The 20,087-nt window shown below is 40.1% G+C and overlaps 1 protein-coding gene and 1 pseudogene across 1 annotated transcript in view; both read right to left on the minus strand.

Moving 5' to 3' along the window:
* Positions 1–1,749: 1,749 nt before the first annotated feature.
* Positions 1,750–2,998, minus strand: LOC144628859 (uncharacterized; annotated as a pseudogene).
* A 1,426-nt stretch (positions 2,999–4,424) lies between these two features.
* LOC144628268 (protocadherin Fat 4-like) overlaps positions 4,425–20,087 on the minus strand; it is a 59,178-nt gene continuing 43,515 nt past the window's right edge. Inside the window, exons 22-35 of the mRNA XM_078486336.1 lie at positions 19,232–19,552; positions 18,339–18,574; positions 17,481–17,646; positions 15,254–15,594; positions 14,287–14,632; positions 12,973–13,749; positions 11,888–12,073; positions 10,205–10,469; positions 8,476–8,644; positions 7,377–7,537; positions 6,633–6,712; positions 6,282–6,340; positions 5,829–5,874; positions 4,425–5,185 (exon numbers count right to left, since the gene is read on the minus strand). Coding sequence (XP_078342462.1) covers positions 4,941–5,185; positions 5,829–5,874; positions 6,282–6,340; positions 6,633–6,712; positions 7,377–7,537; positions 8,476–8,644; positions 10,205–10,469; positions 11,888–12,073; positions 12,973–13,749; positions 14,287–14,632; positions 15,254–15,594; positions 17,481–17,646; positions 18,339–18,574; positions 19,232–19,552 — 3,398 coding nt within the window. The 3' untranslated portion in view covers positions 4,425–4,940. The remainder of the gene's footprint in view (positions 5,186–5,828; positions 5,875–6,281; positions 6,341–6,632; positions 6,713–7,376; positions 7,538–8,475; positions 8,645–10,204; positions 10,470–11,887; positions 12,074–12,972; positions 13,750–14,286; positions 14,633–15,253; positions 15,595–17,480; positions 17,647–18,338; positions 18,575–19,231; positions 19,553–20,087) is intronic.

The raw sequence follows: 20,087 nt of genomic DNA on the forward strand, positions 1-20,087 counted from the left end.
TGTCCCCTTTGGCTACAATCAGTGGCAACTGTGCTTCTTGAGATTGATACTTCACAGACACCTGAAACTCCCCCATTAAGGGTAACTGCTCACCAGAGTAGGTTCTCAACTGAAGGGTTGTTGGCTGCAATGGAAGGTTCTTAAACAAGTTATTGTACTCAGTTTCAGAGATAATGGACACTGCAGAACCCGTATCGACCTCCATGGTGACTTGCCTGCCCTCCAGTGACAACTGAACTTTATATCCACTGTTTCCTTTTGAATTGATAGCGTACAAACCGAGGTCAACCATTTCACCATCAACGCCCTCGACTTCCGAAGCATTCTCATTCATGTTCACCACCTGTGAAACATCCTGAACGTACCGTGCAGAGGGGGGTTCTCGTTTCTGGAAACTGCACATCTTGGCCACGTGCCCCTTTCTCTGACATTTAAAGCACTGCGCCGCTCTGAACCGACAGACCGATGGCTGATGTCTTTGACCACAACGAAAACAACCTCCACGCACATCGGACGGCGGTTTCCCGTTGTTGAATTTGCCCACTTTGTTTACAGTGTCGTCTAGGGGCGAACTGACATCACGAAAATCTTCTTTGTTTGCCATCTCCATGGACTGCGCTGTTTCAAATGCTTTCTTAAAGGTTAAATCTCTCTCTGCCAACAATTTCTTCTGAATCTGGACACTCTTTAGCCCACACACTAGCCGATCACGCAAGGCTTCCTCCAGAAAAACTCCGAATTCACACTTCAACGCCAGCCGCTTTAACTCAACCACAAACTGAGCGATCGATTCGCTTTCAAGTTGATTACGACGGTGAAACTTGAAGCGTTCCGCTATGAGAATAGGCTTCGGAGAATAATGAGCGGTTAAAATTTCTTTCAAAGCTTCAAATGACTTATCTTTCGGCGGGTCCGGGGCCAGCATATTGCGAAGAACTCCATAAGCATCCGCTCCGATCAACGACAGGAATGTTGAAACCTCGTGGTCTTCCTCGACGTAATTCGCTGCGAAATACAGTTCCACCCGCTCAATGTAACTTGCAATGTCTTCTTTCCCTTCCACATATTCTCCAACGTGACCCAACAAGGACATTTCCGAATCCTCGTCGCCAGAATTGTAATATTCGGAGTTTGAAACTAGAATAAACTGTTCATGACATGGCTACCATGTGCTCTGGTTTTTAATCAAACTGCGCATGCTTAACATATGGCCCTACAAAGAGGGGGCCTGGACCTAAGTATATTACAGTCACTAATACTCGGACGCACACAGCGACATCTTTAGATTCTTTTTTCAACAACACAACTGCTCACGTGCAACATAATGTATGCTAATTATGCCAGCTTAAACATGACAGAGTCGTCTGTTTTATTGTTAAACAAATCCGGGGGAACTTCACGTTCAGTAAGATAAAAATCATCTTTGACATCGTATAACGCAAAGCAAACTCCTACTCTCCAACTAGTTAGTGGAGTCGTAACTTTGCGACCCAGCGAACCTTATCTTGCTTGGAACTTTGCGATTAGGGCCCGTTTTAACTAGCTCTTATTACTCTTTACGTGACGTTAATTACGTTTCGCGAGTTGGTCGCGGAAAAATGCGCAACCCGTTGAAAGAGATAGCAGTACTGGAAGAAGGTGCATTTGGGTCTTTAAGAAACACTGTTGGTAGAAAGTATTTAAAAATATAATCAAGTTAAATGCTGGTTAATCAAGAGATCAGTACAACGTAGAATGGGCTTACACCAATTAAACTCTAGCAGAATACAACTTTTCGTAAAATGCCAGGCTATCCTCAATAGCTTTCATGACATCAGGAGGATAAATTACATCTTTGTCACTGAACGAGCTCTCACGTGACTTTACAAAGCCATTGCTGTGAATGGCTCCATGCATCCAACCCAGGCCCATTTCACCCTTCCAGGCCTTAGGAACCTCGCCAGCCTTCCAAGAGGTCATGTGATCTTCGTACTGGATACCAACCCCCTCGCAGTAAGCCTTCATCATCTCCTTGGGTGAGCTGAGCAGGTCATCCGCATCGACTACGACAGGATTGGGATCAAGTTTTTCTTTTACAAACTCGTACATCTCGTATAATTCCTTGAAGCCTGCTTCACAAGGATCGAAGTAGTCCCAGCCATGCATCTTACGATTTTCGCTCGCTCGATACAGCGAGGGAATAGCTTTCTTTGGATCGCGAACTAGGAATGAATGTTTCGCGTCATAAAAACATTTCTCCAACATCCCCAGTCCTCCTTTCATGTAATTAGCCATGTTCGAAACGAGCGGGGGAATGGGTACGAATATGCAATATCGATTGGATTGAAAAATTGGGCCTGTCATCTGAAAGAGCATCCAAAAATTAGTTTATTTACAGAATTTGATTAATATTGGTTTAAACGCATAGGTATGGTTCACTTTTGGAAATTGCTAAAATAGGAGAGCTTAGTATGGATTGGAGGGACAGCTGTCCCTCCAATCCATACTAAGCTCTATTATTTTAATGATTTTTAAAAGAGTACCATTCCTTCGCGTTTAAACCAATAACTCTTAAATTTGGTTGAGTTACTAATTTTTGGATGCTCTTTCAAATGACAGGCCCAGTTTTTCAATCCAATCGATATTGAATATTCGTACCCAGTCCCCTGCTCGTTTTGAACATGGCTAATAGCCCATATCTTTGAGGAAAACCACTTTGATGCCATTGCCGGTCGCTTGTTCCATAATCGATTTGGCGATGACTTCGTAACTGCTATTCTTATCGACTTCTTGCTACTTGCGGTGGGTAACGCGAACTCTGCCTCTGTGGGCCAAAGTAGTAAGCATATTAAAACGGTTCAGAGATAAGCTTGGTCGAAGCCAAGGTCAAGATCGAACACTCAAATGCTGAGGAGCAAGAACGGGGACATATCCACAGAAAAACACGCTCGGTCCTGTGCTTGTCATCTCGAAATACTCCAATACTCTGTTGACGGACTTCAAACACAGATACAAACATTCGTATGTTCAGTGCCGGCGTGATTTCTGTTCTGGGCTAGTGAAATCACATGCTCACGTAACTAGACGTGACATTACGCAATAAAATGAGAGACCGGTGGTCAATGACCTTAGGGTCAATGTTAATCTGTGTTAATGAACATTTGTTAAAAGAATTCCAACAGCAAGTTCATTGTGCGAAATACTGAGAAAATTGTAGGGGTCTGATGTCTTCCGTGTAAAAAACGACGCAGTCCCAGCTTTCGGTAAACCAGCAGTGCCCGGGGCTACGCAAAAACGTTTTGTACGGGGAGGCTCCGCCCCGAGGTCCAACCCCTTACCCTTTTATTTACCATTTTGACTGAAAAGGCACCCCTTTCGTATCCCTTTTACTGAAAAAGGTATCCTTTTCATATACAGAAAAGACATGACAAATGCCTAAAACAAGAAGTCTTGATGCCAGTTTTATGCAGCGATCAATAGATTTAAATGATACCTTCATAAGGTGCGTCTGTTCAAAATGTTTTAATTTAAGGCCTTTTTAAATACCTAAATGAGCGATATCCCTACCCTTTCATATAGCTAAACTTGTGAAATTCCTACCCTTTTATATACCTGAAGCATGAAAAAGGTACCCCTTTCGGGCGGAGCCACCTCGTATAGGCCAATATAGGGAGTGCCCCCCCCCGGGAGTGCCCCGGGAGTGCCCCTTAGATATATCGCATGTGCTACGACAAGATTTCGTGACCGTACATTAAACTGTTTTAATTCTGTACAAGAAGCGTTGAATGACGGTTGCGAAGGAGACTATGAACCATGCGTAACTTATTGTAGCCTTAAAAAATATTTATTTACCACTATCATTGCCTTTTTATGTAAGGTTCTCACGTTTATAAAAAGACAAAACAAAAAAATGAAATCCTTTTTGAAGGAAAATAATGTGATTTACAACCCTTTCTTTGCTTTGCAAAGTATTAAGAAATTCAAACGTTAATTATAACAAATATAGCTAAAATAAAATAGGCCATTTTTGAGTAATCTGCGATTGCAGGTCAATTTTTGAGTTGTCTTTGTCTCTGCTATGCTTAAGAAATCGTTCATATGTTGTATACAAGCGTCGATCCTGTGATTTTCAGGCAAATCAGTGACGCTTGAATTGAGGAATGAGTGTTAATGTATGCGCGTTTGCAGATTTAAAATGCACTTTTTCATTTATCTATCTATCCCCTTATAGGTAATCTTAGAACAATAAGACACTAAAAAACTTTTCACACGTAAATACTACAGTAATAATTCAATTTTACCCTTAACCCCCTCCGTCTAGTTAGTGTCCGCCTTCCGCTCCCCCCCCCCCCCCGACAAGCTAAATCTCCTCCGCCCCACATTCCGGTTAATGCACAGATGGATGGTCCCTTGTTTAAATCCCGGAGGAGGGCGAAGAGGGGCCGTTAAACAAAGTGCCCATTGTACAAAGTTTGATATATCCGAATAAGGCTACGATTATTCAGTTGAACGTAGCCGCGAACATTTGTCCGTCAATTTATGGCGAAAATGTGGCAGTGATGGCGAAAATGAAAAAAACAACATTGAACTGAGAAGCACAAATGGGCATGTTAAAAATATAAAAATAAATATAAAACATTTAAATATTATTAGAAAGGAAATCTTTCGTTTGGAGTCCCATTTTTGCCGTCTCAACCTTACGTGCTATAAAAGTGAATCGTTGTTCGCCAAGACGTTTTTTTTTTTGTTATGTGAGCTTTTACCATTCTGGGTCATACTGGGCTCTTAACAGCCGTGTCTTAGCGATCGCTGTAAGATGAATAATATGCAATCTGTTGCGGAACAATTGATTGCAACATAATTATTCAGGCATCAGGCATCTACGATGGAAGTTTAATAGTGGCATCATCAATTTGCGTGACATTGAGTCACGTAATTTGTGTGTTACTATGTCACACAATCTATGAACGCCCCTCCGGTGTCCCGGGTAGCTGAAGACGACTGCCTCTGTTGTTACGCTCGTGAACTGTCTCTATTGACGCACGGGGTGGGGGTAGGTCCTGCATTCTGTGATGAGAATCCGCAAACCTCGACTGCGTGTTACGGTTACTGTAGACGGACTGGGGACCATTTCTACCGTCACGCAAGTCTTGAAGCCACATACGCTCGCCTGTTGTTTTGTTGAAGAGATAAACTTTCCCTGACACTGTGGATGAAAGAAAGTTTAAAAATGAATTAAACCAACGCCCTGCAATGCAGGCGTATTTTAGCGAGCGAGGGCGTTTTGATCGGGCAAGCGCCATCTTGGATTCGAACTCGGGAGGGGCTTGGGGAGAGAGGAAAAAGCGTCAAAGGGAGTAGAAGTGAGACTGAATAAAGGTCTCGTTCTTTCGTCTCAATCCTCTACGTTTGCGACTCCAAGGCCAAATACGAGAACAAAGTTATGCTCGCCCATCAAAAACGCCTGCATTGTAAACTACAGATATCTATGGTGAAGAAGCCAGCAAATTGACATGGTAGGGTTAATATGGGTTACATATGCAATGTGAGCGCAACAGGGCTCGCGTTCTGCTGTGTACAACAAACTGAGACCTGAGAAACTGGTGGACATCCACAATGTTATTGGCGTAGTTCGCAAACTTCTCTACAACCTACTTATACGATCCCCCGAGTTGACGACAGCTCCCACCTTCCCGATAGGGACGACCTTTAAACAATTTGAAACTTTAACTTCTTAATTCAACTGCTCATGTGCTTGTTAGAGAACCTCGGTTTATGGTTCATTGTGCGTGGTCTATTGCAATTGCCCCAAAATAAAACATCCAGTTTCGGCATTAGCTTAATTTTACCTGGATCAACGGCTTTTCCATCAAATCTCTTTCCATTTGGAGCAACCTGGGTTATGAAACAGCCAGTAAAGGTTATTATAGTCAGTGACAACATTATTTTACAAGTCAAACTCAGGCCCCGTCCACATTGACCCGGGTAAATTTGAAAACGCATCTTTTTTTCTCCAGTTAGGCCAACCGTCCACACTGAACCGGCGTTTTCGGTCACCGAAAACGGAGCTTTTCAAAAACGCTCTCCAAAGTGGGTATCGTTTTCAAATTTACCCGAGTTAATGTGGACGGAAAACATTTTACGCGGCGTTTTCAAATTTCTCCGTTTTCAAATTTACCCGGGTCAGTGTGGACGGGGCCTCAGTATAAGTTTTTCGGCATAACGAATCAATCATGCAAACCCGATACCACGTAACTGAGGAGTCAGCAACAGAGCTCTTTGCCATAATGAAAAATACTTACAATTTGTTGATTATCCGACATTAACGGGGCTACCATCTTGTTTTGCTTCACTTTGCCGGCTACAGACAGAAAAGAAGATAAGTTTAGAGTAAGTTCAGCATTAACCCGATAATAATTTCATTTCAGTAATTCCGGTTTTTAGGGAAGGGAGATGGGTCACGCAGCCCTTCTTTTTTTGTAGCTTGAAGTCTTTCGGGGACTAGGAAATGTCAACTAAAAGACAACTATAGAAAATAAAATAAAAAGCCATTAGTACTTCCTCGTTAAGAAAAAGGTTACTTCATCACAGCGTAAGCTGCTACTTTTTGATCACAAGCCCAAAATGTTTCTGTGTATCAAGCGCAAACATACCTTTATAGAAAGCAACTTCTCCATCAACGACGCCTCTGTTTGGCCTTAAATGAGGCTCACGGGATTCCAACATTTGAAGTCTGCACATCAAGATGAACAACAATGTTAGACGCAATGTTAGAAGAAACTTCACGCACTTTAATCAGTTTTATTCTAAAATATTTGGCAAAGGAACTTCCTAAGCATCCGTGCAGTCCTGTCTGTTTTTTTTTTTTTTTGTACGAATGATGCCAAAAGCAACATGATGCATTCTGATGGCGACTAGATCGTGTGACCTCGGCCTTTGATCTCACAGAACAATCAATTACCTCTGCCTTCGGCATTGGCGAATAATGAATTGATTGCCAGTGATAAATTACAATATTTTTTCCAACCTCGTCCAATAATTTAAAACCGTTAAGTAATGTCTTTAACGAACTGTTTGCACTCATCCTAATAAGAGGGTCCTGGAAGAGGGGGGGGGGGTAAAAATCCCATTTCCCAGCCTATATTTTGCCCAAATCCCAGTCCCGTTCCAATTTGCTGTTTGTGATTACCAGTCCGAGTGACCCAGTTCCCATTTTCCCAGTGAAAAAATCGGCAAATCCCAATTCCTATTTTATCCCTCCAGGTTACTTTAACAAATTGACCATGTGTGCGCAAAAAAGCACACTTTAAAGTCGGGGCTTAGGGCAAGTCAAGACACAACAGAACTGGTAACTTGAACTGCACATCAAACCGTCTTATAAATCAATCTCTACTTACCTTTTCTTTGCGCGCTTTCTCCACAGCGCAACAGCAACAATTGCCAGTATCACTACCAGACACCCGGCCACTAATGTTATAATTCCAGCTGTTGTCTTGATAAAAGGCGTCGGTGGAGGTACAGTTGGCTTTGTAGCCTTCACTGAACGAATCTTGAAAACCTGGAAAGCGGATTGATTTTTTAAAAAATATAGCTCAAGTAGTTTCGAATTAAATTTAAGTGGGCTTTGTCAGAGTGTATATATAATGTTCAAGGAATTTCGCGCGTTATGTTTGGCAGTGGTTGCATATTTTTCCGCGCTTAGTGCCGGATGCGTGTTTTCCCGCGCTTAAACACCTGCGCTGCGTTTTTCCCACGCTTATCACCCGCGCTTGGTACAGGTAACATGTTTCCCGCGTTTGGCACAAGTTACAGCTAATTCGAGAAAGGTTGTCGGAAAAAAGCACAAAAGTGCACGCGACAAGACCGAAAGGTAGTATTGGTAGAAAAAGAGAGCTACTGCACGTGTTGATTAAAATAAGATGGCGACATGACACACGCGCGTTTTCTTTCTGTTCAGTCATGTGGAAACAAGGCACTTTTAGCCACGCTGAATTTTAGAAGAATTTTCAAAACTCAAAGACATGCGACAGTAAAAGTAAAGCTACAGAAAAAGGCCTCCAGAGAGGAAAAACAAAATCTTCACGTGCAAAACTACAAACTTGTACATTTCCTCTAGGCCAATATGCAAAATTCAAGTGAATACCCAGACCACTTTTCGGTCTTGTTGCGTACACTTTTGTACTTTTTTTCCGACAACCTTTCTCGAATTAGCTGTATGTGTTTTCAGGTCGCGCTTGGCACTGGTTGCATGTTTTTCCGTGTTTGCATTTGGCACCGGTTACAAGAGTATGTGTTTTCCCGCGCTTGGCACGGGTTACATTTTTTCTGCTTCGAGTTCTGATTGGCTCGGCTGTGTTGTTTGCGTTTGTTGTTATTGGCTAGATCATTTTGATTGACTGTTATTTTTCTTGCAGCTCTGCATACATCTTTGATTCCTTTTGTTCTCTTTTTCGTCATGATTTTCATCACTCAAGTGCCCTCTGCCACATTTCTTACCTCCAACTCCTTGTCATTAGTCAGATTTGGGCTCAGATTTCCATCTTCATCCAAAAGAGCTTCTAGGATATCGTCACGGGTCAGGTACTCTTTGGCTTCTGATAATTTGTCATTCAAATCTGTGGTGTTTCCGCTTGGAGTTTTAACCGCGTAAATGGTGACTTTAATGCTGGAAAAGAACGCAATAAAATAATTAAGCAGCGAACATTGAACAAGCTGAAAGATATGAATGTTAGGGAAATGTTCCTGAAAATAAATAAGAATATTTGAGTAAAAGTTTGAAAATTCCCGTTTTCAGGCTGGTGTCGTTTGATTTAAAACTTAAAACAGCAAGGGACCGCAAACAAAAACGCTGCTAACGTAGGATCTACTAAGAGATCCCATCAGCAAAAATATGACATAATGGCAAACAATACTGCAAGGCTGATCATACTACGTGAAAACAGTAGGCTTTGCGAGACAACACCAGATCCGGTATGCTGTGTTTTTATTTAGCATGTTTTTGTCCATGCGCTTAAATGTTTGGAATGGCTGTACATGTGCCCATCCACATTTCAGTTATTCTGCTTTGCGAGACTTGATTTCTTGTTTCCCGAAACCCGTGATGTGGCAACGCGTGATTCGGGGGATAAGTGAGTTCAAAGTAGGGAGCTTGATACAGTGTACGGGTTATTACGCAATCTATTTGCGTTGGCCCTTCGAGCTGGCGCCATTTAGATTCGCTACATCGCGCTGATGAGTCCCAATTCTTGGTTTTCACGTGACGTCATCAAAATTCTTAAATCCAGAATCGCGAGACCCCTGACATTTTATCCTTCACTGACTATTAGACGTCCTTAATATATATCTTACTGAAGGTTTTCAGCTCTAAGCATCCGCCGTCTTTAAAATATAACACTTAGAATTTCGGAGGTTTGCGCCACACGACATCAGAATGGCCGCCTGAAGGCTGTCACGTATGGTTAAAGAAAATGCCTCATCCTGTGATTTTTAACGATCTGAACAATTGAGGTTTTAAGACAAGTGTTTATGTGAATGTTTACGTATTCACGAAGGTGAACTGACCGCTTTTTATAGCAAAAGTGAATGCCAGATGTTTTCATAGATTTCCGGCGGCCATCTTGGTGCCCCTTCACACGGACTCCAACATGGCTTCTCCATACTGTGCTCTCTAAATTTGTGTGGAACATTTTAACGGATAATTCGAGTACGGAATACCGTACAGACCTGCGACTTGGACACGAAGACTATCTAGTAATTTTCTACAACCTGTAATATTCTTTATTTTTTTGACTCGATAGCTTTGGATTTATTTTTTGCAACGCGTGACAGTATCGTTACTTGCGTGACAGTGAAAACTAGCAATAAGGACGAAACAGCCGTCCGCGGTTGCAATTTTGCTGTGTCGGTTTTAGTCGTGTTGGTGTCTCACAAAGTCTACTGTTTTTACGTAGTATGATCAGCCTTGCAGTATTGTTTGTCTTAGTTTGATTTGCCCAACTTAAGATGGACGTGGCGTAAGGGGGGGGGGGGGGGGGGGGTAAAATGGTAACATGAAGTGGCGGGATATCTAGCACATGCTTTAGCAACCCCACCCCAACAATTATGATATTCTAGCTGGTCAAATGAGAGAGAACCATCAAAAATTTTTCAAAAAGATATCAAACGTCAATCAAAAACTATGTTGCTTGGCAACAATACGGTGTGCATCATTCAAAATGGTGATTACCGTTGTTTTGTTTCTCTTTTCTTTCTTCTTGATTCTTCTGTCACTACAGTGATATCTGCAATTCCAACCTCAGCTCCCAAGAGTTTAGAGATCTTTTCCAGAAACAGCTCACGGTTTGCCTCAAACTCCTCCAAACTTATGTCCAGTTCTATATCAACCATCGTCTGCTCTGCGTCAATCGTGTCGATGCGAACAGTGATTGTATCACTGGTCAGCTGTGGCGAGCCCTTGTCTTTAGCACGCACGCGCAGCACATACTTCTGACCTGAGGAAAAGCAAAAGTGAAAGTTGAGGTGATTCCCTAGTATTCATTGCGCATCCTTACTTCGCAGAAATTTACGCGTAATTAGCGCGCGCACGCAAACAAAATGACCGCTTTTTTCTATGCGGCTTAGTCTGCGAGAGATAAATCATCTTTTTCTCGTAAACGAGTACGGTGACCTATCATTTTTTTCTCTTAGTTTGAGAGTAGCGATCAAATTCTTTCTAAAAAAAATGGATACAGATCAATTTCTATGGCAGAAAAATATATTATCACCAAAAACATGAACTTTGCCAGTACTCGCAAAGGAATTTTTAAGGAATTATGTGGTATATACAAGGTCTACCTACTCCTAGTTCCCTTAAGGTAAACAACCAGCCAGAAAAGTTTGGTTGTAAATCTATGAGCAGTTCTATTTCATGTGAATTACCTTAAGTATTGTTAGTGATAATCCACCTCTGATGTCACAAATTTTCTTTATTGAGCACTGAGATTTGGTTGATTTTGGATTTGATATTGGTTGTTTATTGAATTTTACACAGAAATGGGGGTCCCCTACTCGTTTAGAAGCATCAACACTTTGTATACACCTAATTGAAAAATCGTTGACCCATGAAAAGCATAAACCAAGAACGATGCAATTCAATTTTTTACTAGGAAATCGGTAAAATAATCGTCGTCTTTGACAGAATGAACATTATTATAAGAGATGTTTCATAAATCATGCTCCTTAGGCTCTAAAAAAAATAAAATATCTTGATTATCAAAAATGGGATATAACTAAGCTTACCAAGGCTGTCTACCATTGGGTCAACGTTTCTTCATTTAGGTTTATGCATGCGCAATAATTCCTTGATATCATCTGAATATATTCACGATTGTTTGCTAAAATAACGTGTTTTATTAAAAACTATCAATGGTATATTGCAATTTCTGAGTTTTAATTGGTTAACAGGGAATGGTATATGAGCTCATATACCATTGACAACAAAACTGGTAGCCGATACGCGTCAACGAAAACAGTTGGGGAGCTCAAACATTGCAATTCTTAGGGCGTTTTTAATAAAACAGTTATTCCACTCGCGACTGTTGGATATGAGATCGTTATAGCCAACTCGGCGCGACGCTCCTCGTTGGCTATCTACAATCTTATATCCAACGCACGCTGGTGGAATAATTGTTAATGATGATTGTTACCTGCTATATTTTCCACCATATTTATAAAGCCACCATTTTAATTTGCACACGCTAATCACGCGTAAAATTATGTGCAGTAGTAAAGGATGCGCAATACAAAACTAAGGAATGACCTTAAGCCTTATGACAACATAATGGTTTGTCCGTACTGGTCTCCATACATTTCTTATTTTGTTGGATTCTATTTTATTTTATTTATTTTTTATTTTATTTGTTGCACCCACCACTCTCAGGAGATGAAGTTAAGCGAATACCGCCATCACTGCTTCCTACTTCAAAGAACGAAGAAGATTCCTGCAGTTCATACTCCACTGTTCCAGCATCACCCGAATCTTTATCTGTCGCTGACACAGTAAGGATGGGTACGGAGTCTAAAGAACGGTCATGACGAATGCTGGCTTCGTAGAATTCTGTAAAGTTTTCGTAAAAAAACTGTAAGAGAGATATTACTCTATGGAAAGCGTGCGTGTATGATTCGTAACGTGTCAGAGCACAGACGTTTTGTTTCGTTAATAGGAATGAATAAAAATCATTGAAGTGCTTTCTAAGTTGCATCTTTTTCATTATTTTGTAACTACTAAGATGTCTTAAGCTAGTAATAAGGAATCGTTTTAAATGGCAATATCAAAAGTATTGGGAAGACACAGAAATACGTCGCTCTGTCTTTTACAAGTCAGTAGTAAGACCTTCTAAAAGTCCCTTCCCATATTTTTCCCCTTATGTTGGTTTCGTCTGCGGAGGAGATATGATTTGCAAGCAGCAAAAATATTATTTTACATGTGTTTATCTGATATTCACTTTGTAGCCAATACATTCCTTGATGAATTCTAACAAATTGGCTCTTTGGGTGCCCCGTGTCTAACGGAAACATTCATCCAACTTGTGAAAACATATCGCTGATTAAAGGGACTGTGTCATGGCTGAGTTAGGTTCATTTTACTACGTTTTGTGAAATATCCACTATAAAACTCAATGTTTGCAAAGAAATTACTTCTATGGACCTAAATGACAAAACTATAGCTTCATTGCAACCAAATGTGTCTCCCGTACGTTTTAATTTAAAGTTACAAGCAAATATGAGTACCTTTGAAAGCTGTTCAGCCAAACAATATTTCAAAAACTTTTATCGCAATCCGTTTCAATCTTCGCCACTTCTGGTCATCCGTACCTTCTTTTGTGTTTGCTGTGTTTTTGAAATGTTCATTCACTGTTTTAAGCGGCTTTTTTAATATTTTAACGAATTTGAAGGCCATTTCCCATGCCTAAATTTGGCTAAAATCCGTGACACAGTTCCTTTAAATTTACTAACCTTTTTCAATGATGGGGTTATTATCGTTAACATCCTCTATGTAAATAACCAAAGTGACAGATCCACTGAGCCTGTTAATCCCATTATCTTGCGCAGTAATCGTTACATTCACAACCTTCAGCACCTCGTAATCAAACACATTTTTCACTGTCACCTCCCCTGTAGCGCTGTCAATACTAAAATACTCCACAGAGGAATTGTGGGTAATGCTATACGTCAGCTCCGCGTTGGCGTCACTATCAGGATCGTCAGCCGTTACCGTGGTAACTGAAGTCCCGGATGGAGAATTTTCAGCGACGGACGCGTTGTAAAACGGTAAAGAAAAGCTCGGGTTGTTATCATTTTCATCGAGGACTTTAATATAAACGTTTGTTACGTTCGATAAGTCGTGAGGGAATGCCGCGGAGTCTGACGCTTTCACTTTGATTCTGTACTCTTTTACAGCTTCTCTATCCAACACTATAGCTGTGTAGATGGTTCCCTGGACTGGATTTATGGAGAAATGATTGCTGTTCTCGCCCGACATAATGGAATAAACCAGCTGCGCGTGCGTACCGTTGTCACGGTCACTGGCTTGTACTTTCCCAACGGACGTAGCTATTGGTTGATTTTCTGTGGTGTAAAAAGTGTAATCCGCATCGTTGAACGATGGACTGTTGTCATTACTGTCGCTAATTCTCACGCGGACGTTTGTTGAGGAGGCCCTGGAAGGTGTCCCGGCATCCTCTGCTTTCACCATGAGGAAGTACTCTGGTGTGGTTTCCCGATCAAATGACCCTAGACATAAGCAATTTGAACGAAAGTGTCAAAACGAATGAAAGTTCTCAACTAGTCTGATTTTTAAATTTAACAGATTAACAAAAGATTTAACTTATTTATAAAAACTAATTGGAAATCTTGTGCAAGGCCTGGACAATTACATTTTCAGTCATTCATGGAAAAATTTAGCAACATAGCAGCAAAACACAGTTTCGATGCTTCAAAAGTGCGGTGGTTTTTCGTCAAAAAATGAGGGTCAAATTTCAATAAAACTAGCTTAAGTGTTATTTTATCTTAAAAACAGAAGTGTTTTGAAAATCCTAATGCTAAGGTGTAGGCTTTTCTCGCCTCTCAAAATTGATCTCTCAGATCTGTACTTTCATTTTCCTTGCTCATTCTGCTGGAGGAGCTTTAAATTCAATATACGAATACTGGAGCCATGTTATAAAAAATGATTAATAAGATACTTGTAACAACTGACAAGAAAAAATGTCAACTTGGCACTTCACTCGAGGAAATACAGTATTTATTTTTTAACCATGCAATATCACTTACCCACATTATACAGCCTCCCCGTGGAAGGCTCTATTGCCATGACGTCATCAGTATTACCACTCATAATAGACCACGTGAGCAGGGCATTATCTCCGATATCAAAATCTGACGCCGTAACATTCAGAAATCGCGAACCAACCGGTAGACTTTCCGATACAGTTACGGTGAAAGGATTTTTACTGAAAACCGGTGAATTGTCATTTACGTCCAGTATTGTGACGTTCACTGACACGGTTTCTGTCAGGGGAGGGGAGCCCTTGTCAGAAGCTTGTATTATCAGTGTGTAGAATGGGATGTCTTCACGGTCTAAGGACTTGTTGGTACTGATCATACCCGCGGAGTTTACCTGTAGTAAAGAGAGTAGTGCGTTAGTTTGGAAAATGTTCTGAAAGATTAGTCGCAATTCGTAGGTATGAGTTGAAAAACACAAATCATCTAAGTTTATTTTTTACTTCCTAGTGAGAAAAGGGTAGCAATAGTTCTAGGAAACAACAAATTACCGAAATGTAGGCTCTCATATTTCAGACGCAAAAATTCCTCAATCCGCTGTAAATCCACTGACTCCATGAGTTTGTATCTAGATTAAAAGGCACTACTGAAGAGCATTTATGTTGACAGACTTTTGAATAAAATGTTCATTTGGCAAGTGAACTAAAAATGTCTTTGATTACTGGTATATGCCCCACTTGCCTGAAAATAAGTTCGTTTAAAAGCCAGTTTAAAAACAACAGCAAACAAAGTAAGCTAAGGTAACGCGTAGGTGACAGCTCCGTGGGATTTATCTAGACACAGAAATATTAACTTGTAAGGATTGACTCCGTTCGTGAAAGGTTTAAAACGCATTTGCTTGTAACCTTGGTAATCTTCTATCTGAAAGACTTTGCTCTACAATTCATATCAAATCAATACTAAAGTTTCATCACCCCACGCTTCTCTTCGTTTTAACAAGGACCTATGAAAGCCGTACCTGAAATTGTGTTTTGACATCTCCCCCGACAATTGAAAACTCTATTTCAGCGTTCACGCCTACATCCATGTCATACGCGTGCACCGGTATGACGTCAGTACCAGGGGGCGTGGCTTCGGAAATGCTTGTCAAATACAAAGTCGGGCTGAACACAGGTTTGTTGTCGTTAGTGTCAGAGATAAACACGCGCACTGCGCACAAGCCGGTCAGCGGTGTGATGCCGCCATCTTGGGCTGTGATTGACAGGTAGTAGGTGTCTTTGGTTTCTCGGTCCAGGCCTGACAGAGCGGATATCACGCCAGAAGTACTGTTAATGCTGAACCTGCCCACGCCATCTCCACCTGAAATCCGAAAGAAAAATTGAATTGGAAATTTAGCTTGAATACACAATGATAAATAAACGTCTCTCAGCTTGTTCTTCCCTCGATTAAAAGAAGTATGAGATTAATCCCGATAAGTTCCATACTTATGTGTCTTATGTTTTTTTTTTTTTTTTTTTTTTTTGTATTTTAATTATTTTTATTAGTTTCCAAAAAAAATACATACAATGTTTAAGTTACAACACTATTACAAACACTACAAAAAAAAAAATATATATATATATATATATATAATAAAATAAAATACAATATTTTAATTACCACACTATAAACTACTTTACTAAACAATAACAGACATGTGTCTTATGTTGAAATTTTGCAGAGATCGGTGTAGTCTCACAAATTATTTGCATGTGACTAGCGCGCAAAACATAAGAATCAATCCGACTGTAAAACTAATCAGAAACACTATACAGTTCTCTGAACAGCTATCACCAATCCTTACTGCTAGCAGTAAGCTGAAAGACTGTCATAAATTGGAACCTAGTTTTATGGCCGGCAATTGTAGTTCCCACTGGTCTCCAGTAAGCTCAGTGGTAAAGCGTCCAACAAAAGTGCAAAAGGTAATAGATTCGACCCTTTTGGCAGAACTCGGAATTCTTTCTTCCAAGTAGCTTGTGCTGCTGACTGAATAATATAATATCCAGAACCAGGGAATGAAAAATTTAATAAAAAGATCGTCTTGAAAAAAGACTAAATTTTCCAAACTCGAAATATGAAAAATTTAATGAGACCAGTTAGGTGACGCTGTAAGTTGATATCAGGGTTTAAGAGGAAATCCGCCGGGGCTTCGAGTAGTTATTGGACAAAATTATGTACCAAAACTATTTACACCTGATTGCAAGCTTTTGTGTCACTGCTTCAAATATCTTATCGAAAGAAATCTTTTCTAACAACACCACACATCGAAAACACATTTTGAAGTTCCGCTGAATTCCACTGAATCGCTTAAAAGATGTGAGCTTTTGCCCATAGCTTGTGAACTTTAAATATCATTTTCTCAGACTCTGATAAGAAATTGTTGTACCAGAATTATTTCCACCTTATTGCAAACTTTTTTGTTACTGCTTCAAATATCTTATCAAAAGAAATCTTTTCTAACAACACCACACATCGAAAACACATTTTGAAGTTCCGCTGAATTCCACTGAATCGCTTAAAAGATGTGAGCTTTTGCCCATAGCTTGTGAACTTTAAATATCATTTTCTCAGACTCTGATAAGAAATTGTTGTACCAGAATTATTTCCACCTTATTGCAAACTTTTTTGTTACTGCTTCAAATATCTTATCAAAAGAAATCTTTTCTAACAACACCACACATCGAAAACACATTTTGAAGTTCCGCTGAATTCCACTGAATCGCTTAAGGCGAATTTACAAAATGGCTACACGTGAGATTTTGCCCATACCTTGTGAACTTTGAAATTCATTTTCTCAGACTCTGATAAGAAATTGTTGTTGGTGTTATCACGGATAATTACTTACATCTTTACCTTTTATTAAGGGTAGGAAATAACGCAATAGGATTTAAATTATTCTGGTACTTGATTTTTGTCCAACTTTAATAAATATTACTCGACTTCCTAGTGGATTCCGTCTTAAAAGGTTTATACTCCTCGAGAACCCATCTATAAATGGTTTATATAATTTAGATGTTTTACAAATCGTTAACTCATAACCAGTAAGGGATATTTCATTACCAGCGTATTTGCCGGAATTTGTTTTTTGGTGCCGGCTAAATGGGCAGTTGCTGCGTTTGACTTAATTGGATCGAAACTCCCGTTTCTTTATCAAGCGCCAGGGAAGTGATTTTGTAACTAAAGTATTCTCCAAAGAGTTTTCTTACCTGTAATAGTGAAAGTGTGGTCTGCGTTGATGCCAATGTCGGAATCGGTGGTGTTTACCCTGGTCACAGAATACCCCGTGGGAACATTCTCTGGGATAGTGGCTGTGTAAATATCCTGGGTGAATACGGGGGGATTGTCATTCTCGTCCGTAATGTGAATGGTTAGCTGCAAAGGAAAGAGGCAAGCACAATGACTTCTCTGTAAAATCAGACTTCATCTTGTTTGGGGTCCCCTGTTTAGTTCTAACTACATTCTCGAAGGGTAGTATTTGCAAGCGTGTCCTCGCGCAACAAACGTTCTTGCTCACTAGTACAACAAAAATACGCAAGCCTTTTAGATTTCCGCGTTGAACAAATTTAAAATGTTTTAAAAAAACTGCACCATTACAAGAGAAGTATAGCCATGGTCGCCAAGTATGAGAAAGCTTATGAGCTTGTAATACAAGGTGGCGAACAGTTCTTCAAAAAATGTGGGTCTCGTAGAATTTTCGCCAAATTTCACGTGTATTGCCGTCTCGCTTTTTTTCATGACTCCTTCTCGCGGTCTAGATTTTTTTGCAAGAGTAAGAAAGTCTGGGGCTCGCAGAAAAGGTATTAGTCTCACCATCACACACACACAAAATATAATAAAAAAAGTTCACAAATTCTTGTATTTACTTCATCCAGCTGATCTTCATTATCTCAAGAAAAAATCTGAGATAACGCAATGGCTTAATTATCCACATCGGTAATGTGAGAAATGTACGGAGACCAGTATCGCAAATCTATAAGATTCCTAATCTTAGTGCGTGCTCATACTGACGACTTTTGAAGTCAAGTTTGAAAGCATTTTGCTGAAAATTATTTTAGTACACTAACCTCCATTGTAGTAGATCTTCTATCGCTCTCTTTTAAGGCCCGGTCCTTAACAGTGAGGTTCAGCACATAAAGGTCTCTTGTCTCTCTATCTAGCTCAGCCCCCACAAATACCTGCCCCTCCTGAAGGTCCATTGTGAAGTCAATTCCTCCATTCAATCCGCCAGTGATGAAATATTCGAGCTGGCCGTGAAGACCTGTGTCTGAGTCTGTTGCGTTTGCGTCAAAAACCTGGGAACCTGGGAAGAGTTTGGTAACAGAATTTTTGTTCATGAGAAAACATGGTTAATTTTCAATTCGCAACTCTCTACTGAATATGTATGTTGATTACTCTAGTGACAACTTTATCGACCAGTCCTTTCATGTGGTACTGTTTATTATGCTGTACAAGGTGGTTCTATCTTGTATGTCTGTGGATGAAACTCTAGTGTGTTACCATATTCAAATGAAAGCCATTGAGCAGTACTTTCATGTGGTACTGTTTATTACGCTGTACAAGGTGGTTTAAACTTTCGAGTCTGCGGATGAAACCCTAGTGTGTTGCCATTTAAATAAAAGCCATTGAGCAGTACTTCCATGTGGTACTGTTTATCATGCTGTACAAGGTGGTTCTAATTTATAAGTCTGTAGATGAGACCCTACTGTGTGAGCATTCAAATGAAAGCTATTGAGCAGTACTTTCATGTTATACTGTTCATTATGCTGTACAAGGTGGTTCTAACTTTTGAGTACTAGATGTTTTCGACGTTTAATTCTGTAGATGAAAACCTAGTGTGTGACCGTTCAAACGAAAGCTATTGAGCAGTACTTTCATTTAGTACAGTGTAGTATGCTGTACAAGGCGGCTGCTGTAAATAAAGCAGTTAAAAACGAAAAATAAAATAAGTTAAACTTACCAATAGCCGTAGCTTCTGAGATACTAACAGTGTAGTTCCAATACTGGAACGTTGGCGTAAATTCATTAACAGCTTTGACATACACCGTTACCATAACAACAGTCACGTGACTTGGAAAACCCTGATCTGTCACGTGAATCTCCAAGCTGTATTCGCTTCCATTTTCATGATCCAGCGCACCGTTTATGACCAATCTATTGTCCTCCAATCTGAACATGTTCCCAGTGTTTCCGCTAACGATTGCGTACGAGAAGTTTCCATTGGGTCCCAGATCTTCGTCGGAACAGGAGAGTGACGTCACGTTTGAGCCCAAAGGAAGATCTGTAAAATTCAATTCGATAAGAATGAAGAGTTTTGGAACAGGAAATTACATGTTTGGTAACACCAGAAAAGAATTAAAACTGGGAAAGGGGGAAAAGCTTATCAGGGGAAGACAGTAGTGCTCTGACTTGAATTTTTTATTTTATTTTTTAATTATCTTTATACAGCGTAGTTTGGGTATGATAAAATTAAGGATTATTTTGTCAGACGCGTGACTTGTTGTTGTTACCGTTTTTCAGATGGAGCTGTTTTTGTTGTTATAGTTAAGTCCATCTTTTGCAGTTGCTCTTATTGTTGCAGTCATTGTTGTTGTAGCTGGGGTTTAGATGTTTTATTGTTGCAGTTTTTTGCTGTAGAGGTTAATGTTCTTGTTTTTGTTGAAGTCGTTTTTGTTCTCAGCTCAGTTTTTGTTGTAGTAGTGAAGTCGTTTTTTGAAGTTGCTGTTTTTTTACAGTTATTGTTGCTGTTGCTGATGTTTTAGATCTAGCTGTTTAATTGTTGGAGTTGTTGAAGTTTATTTGCTGTGGTAGTCGGT

Source organism: Oculina patagonica, chromosome 10 (genome assembly GCF_052425735.1).
Source record: "Oculina patagonica isolate OP01 chromosome 10, crgOcupat, whole genome shotgun sequence".
In the NCBI taxonomy this organism is placed as follows: Eukaryota; Metazoa; Cnidaria; class Anthozoa; order Scleractinia; family Oculinidae; genus Oculina; species Oculina patagonica.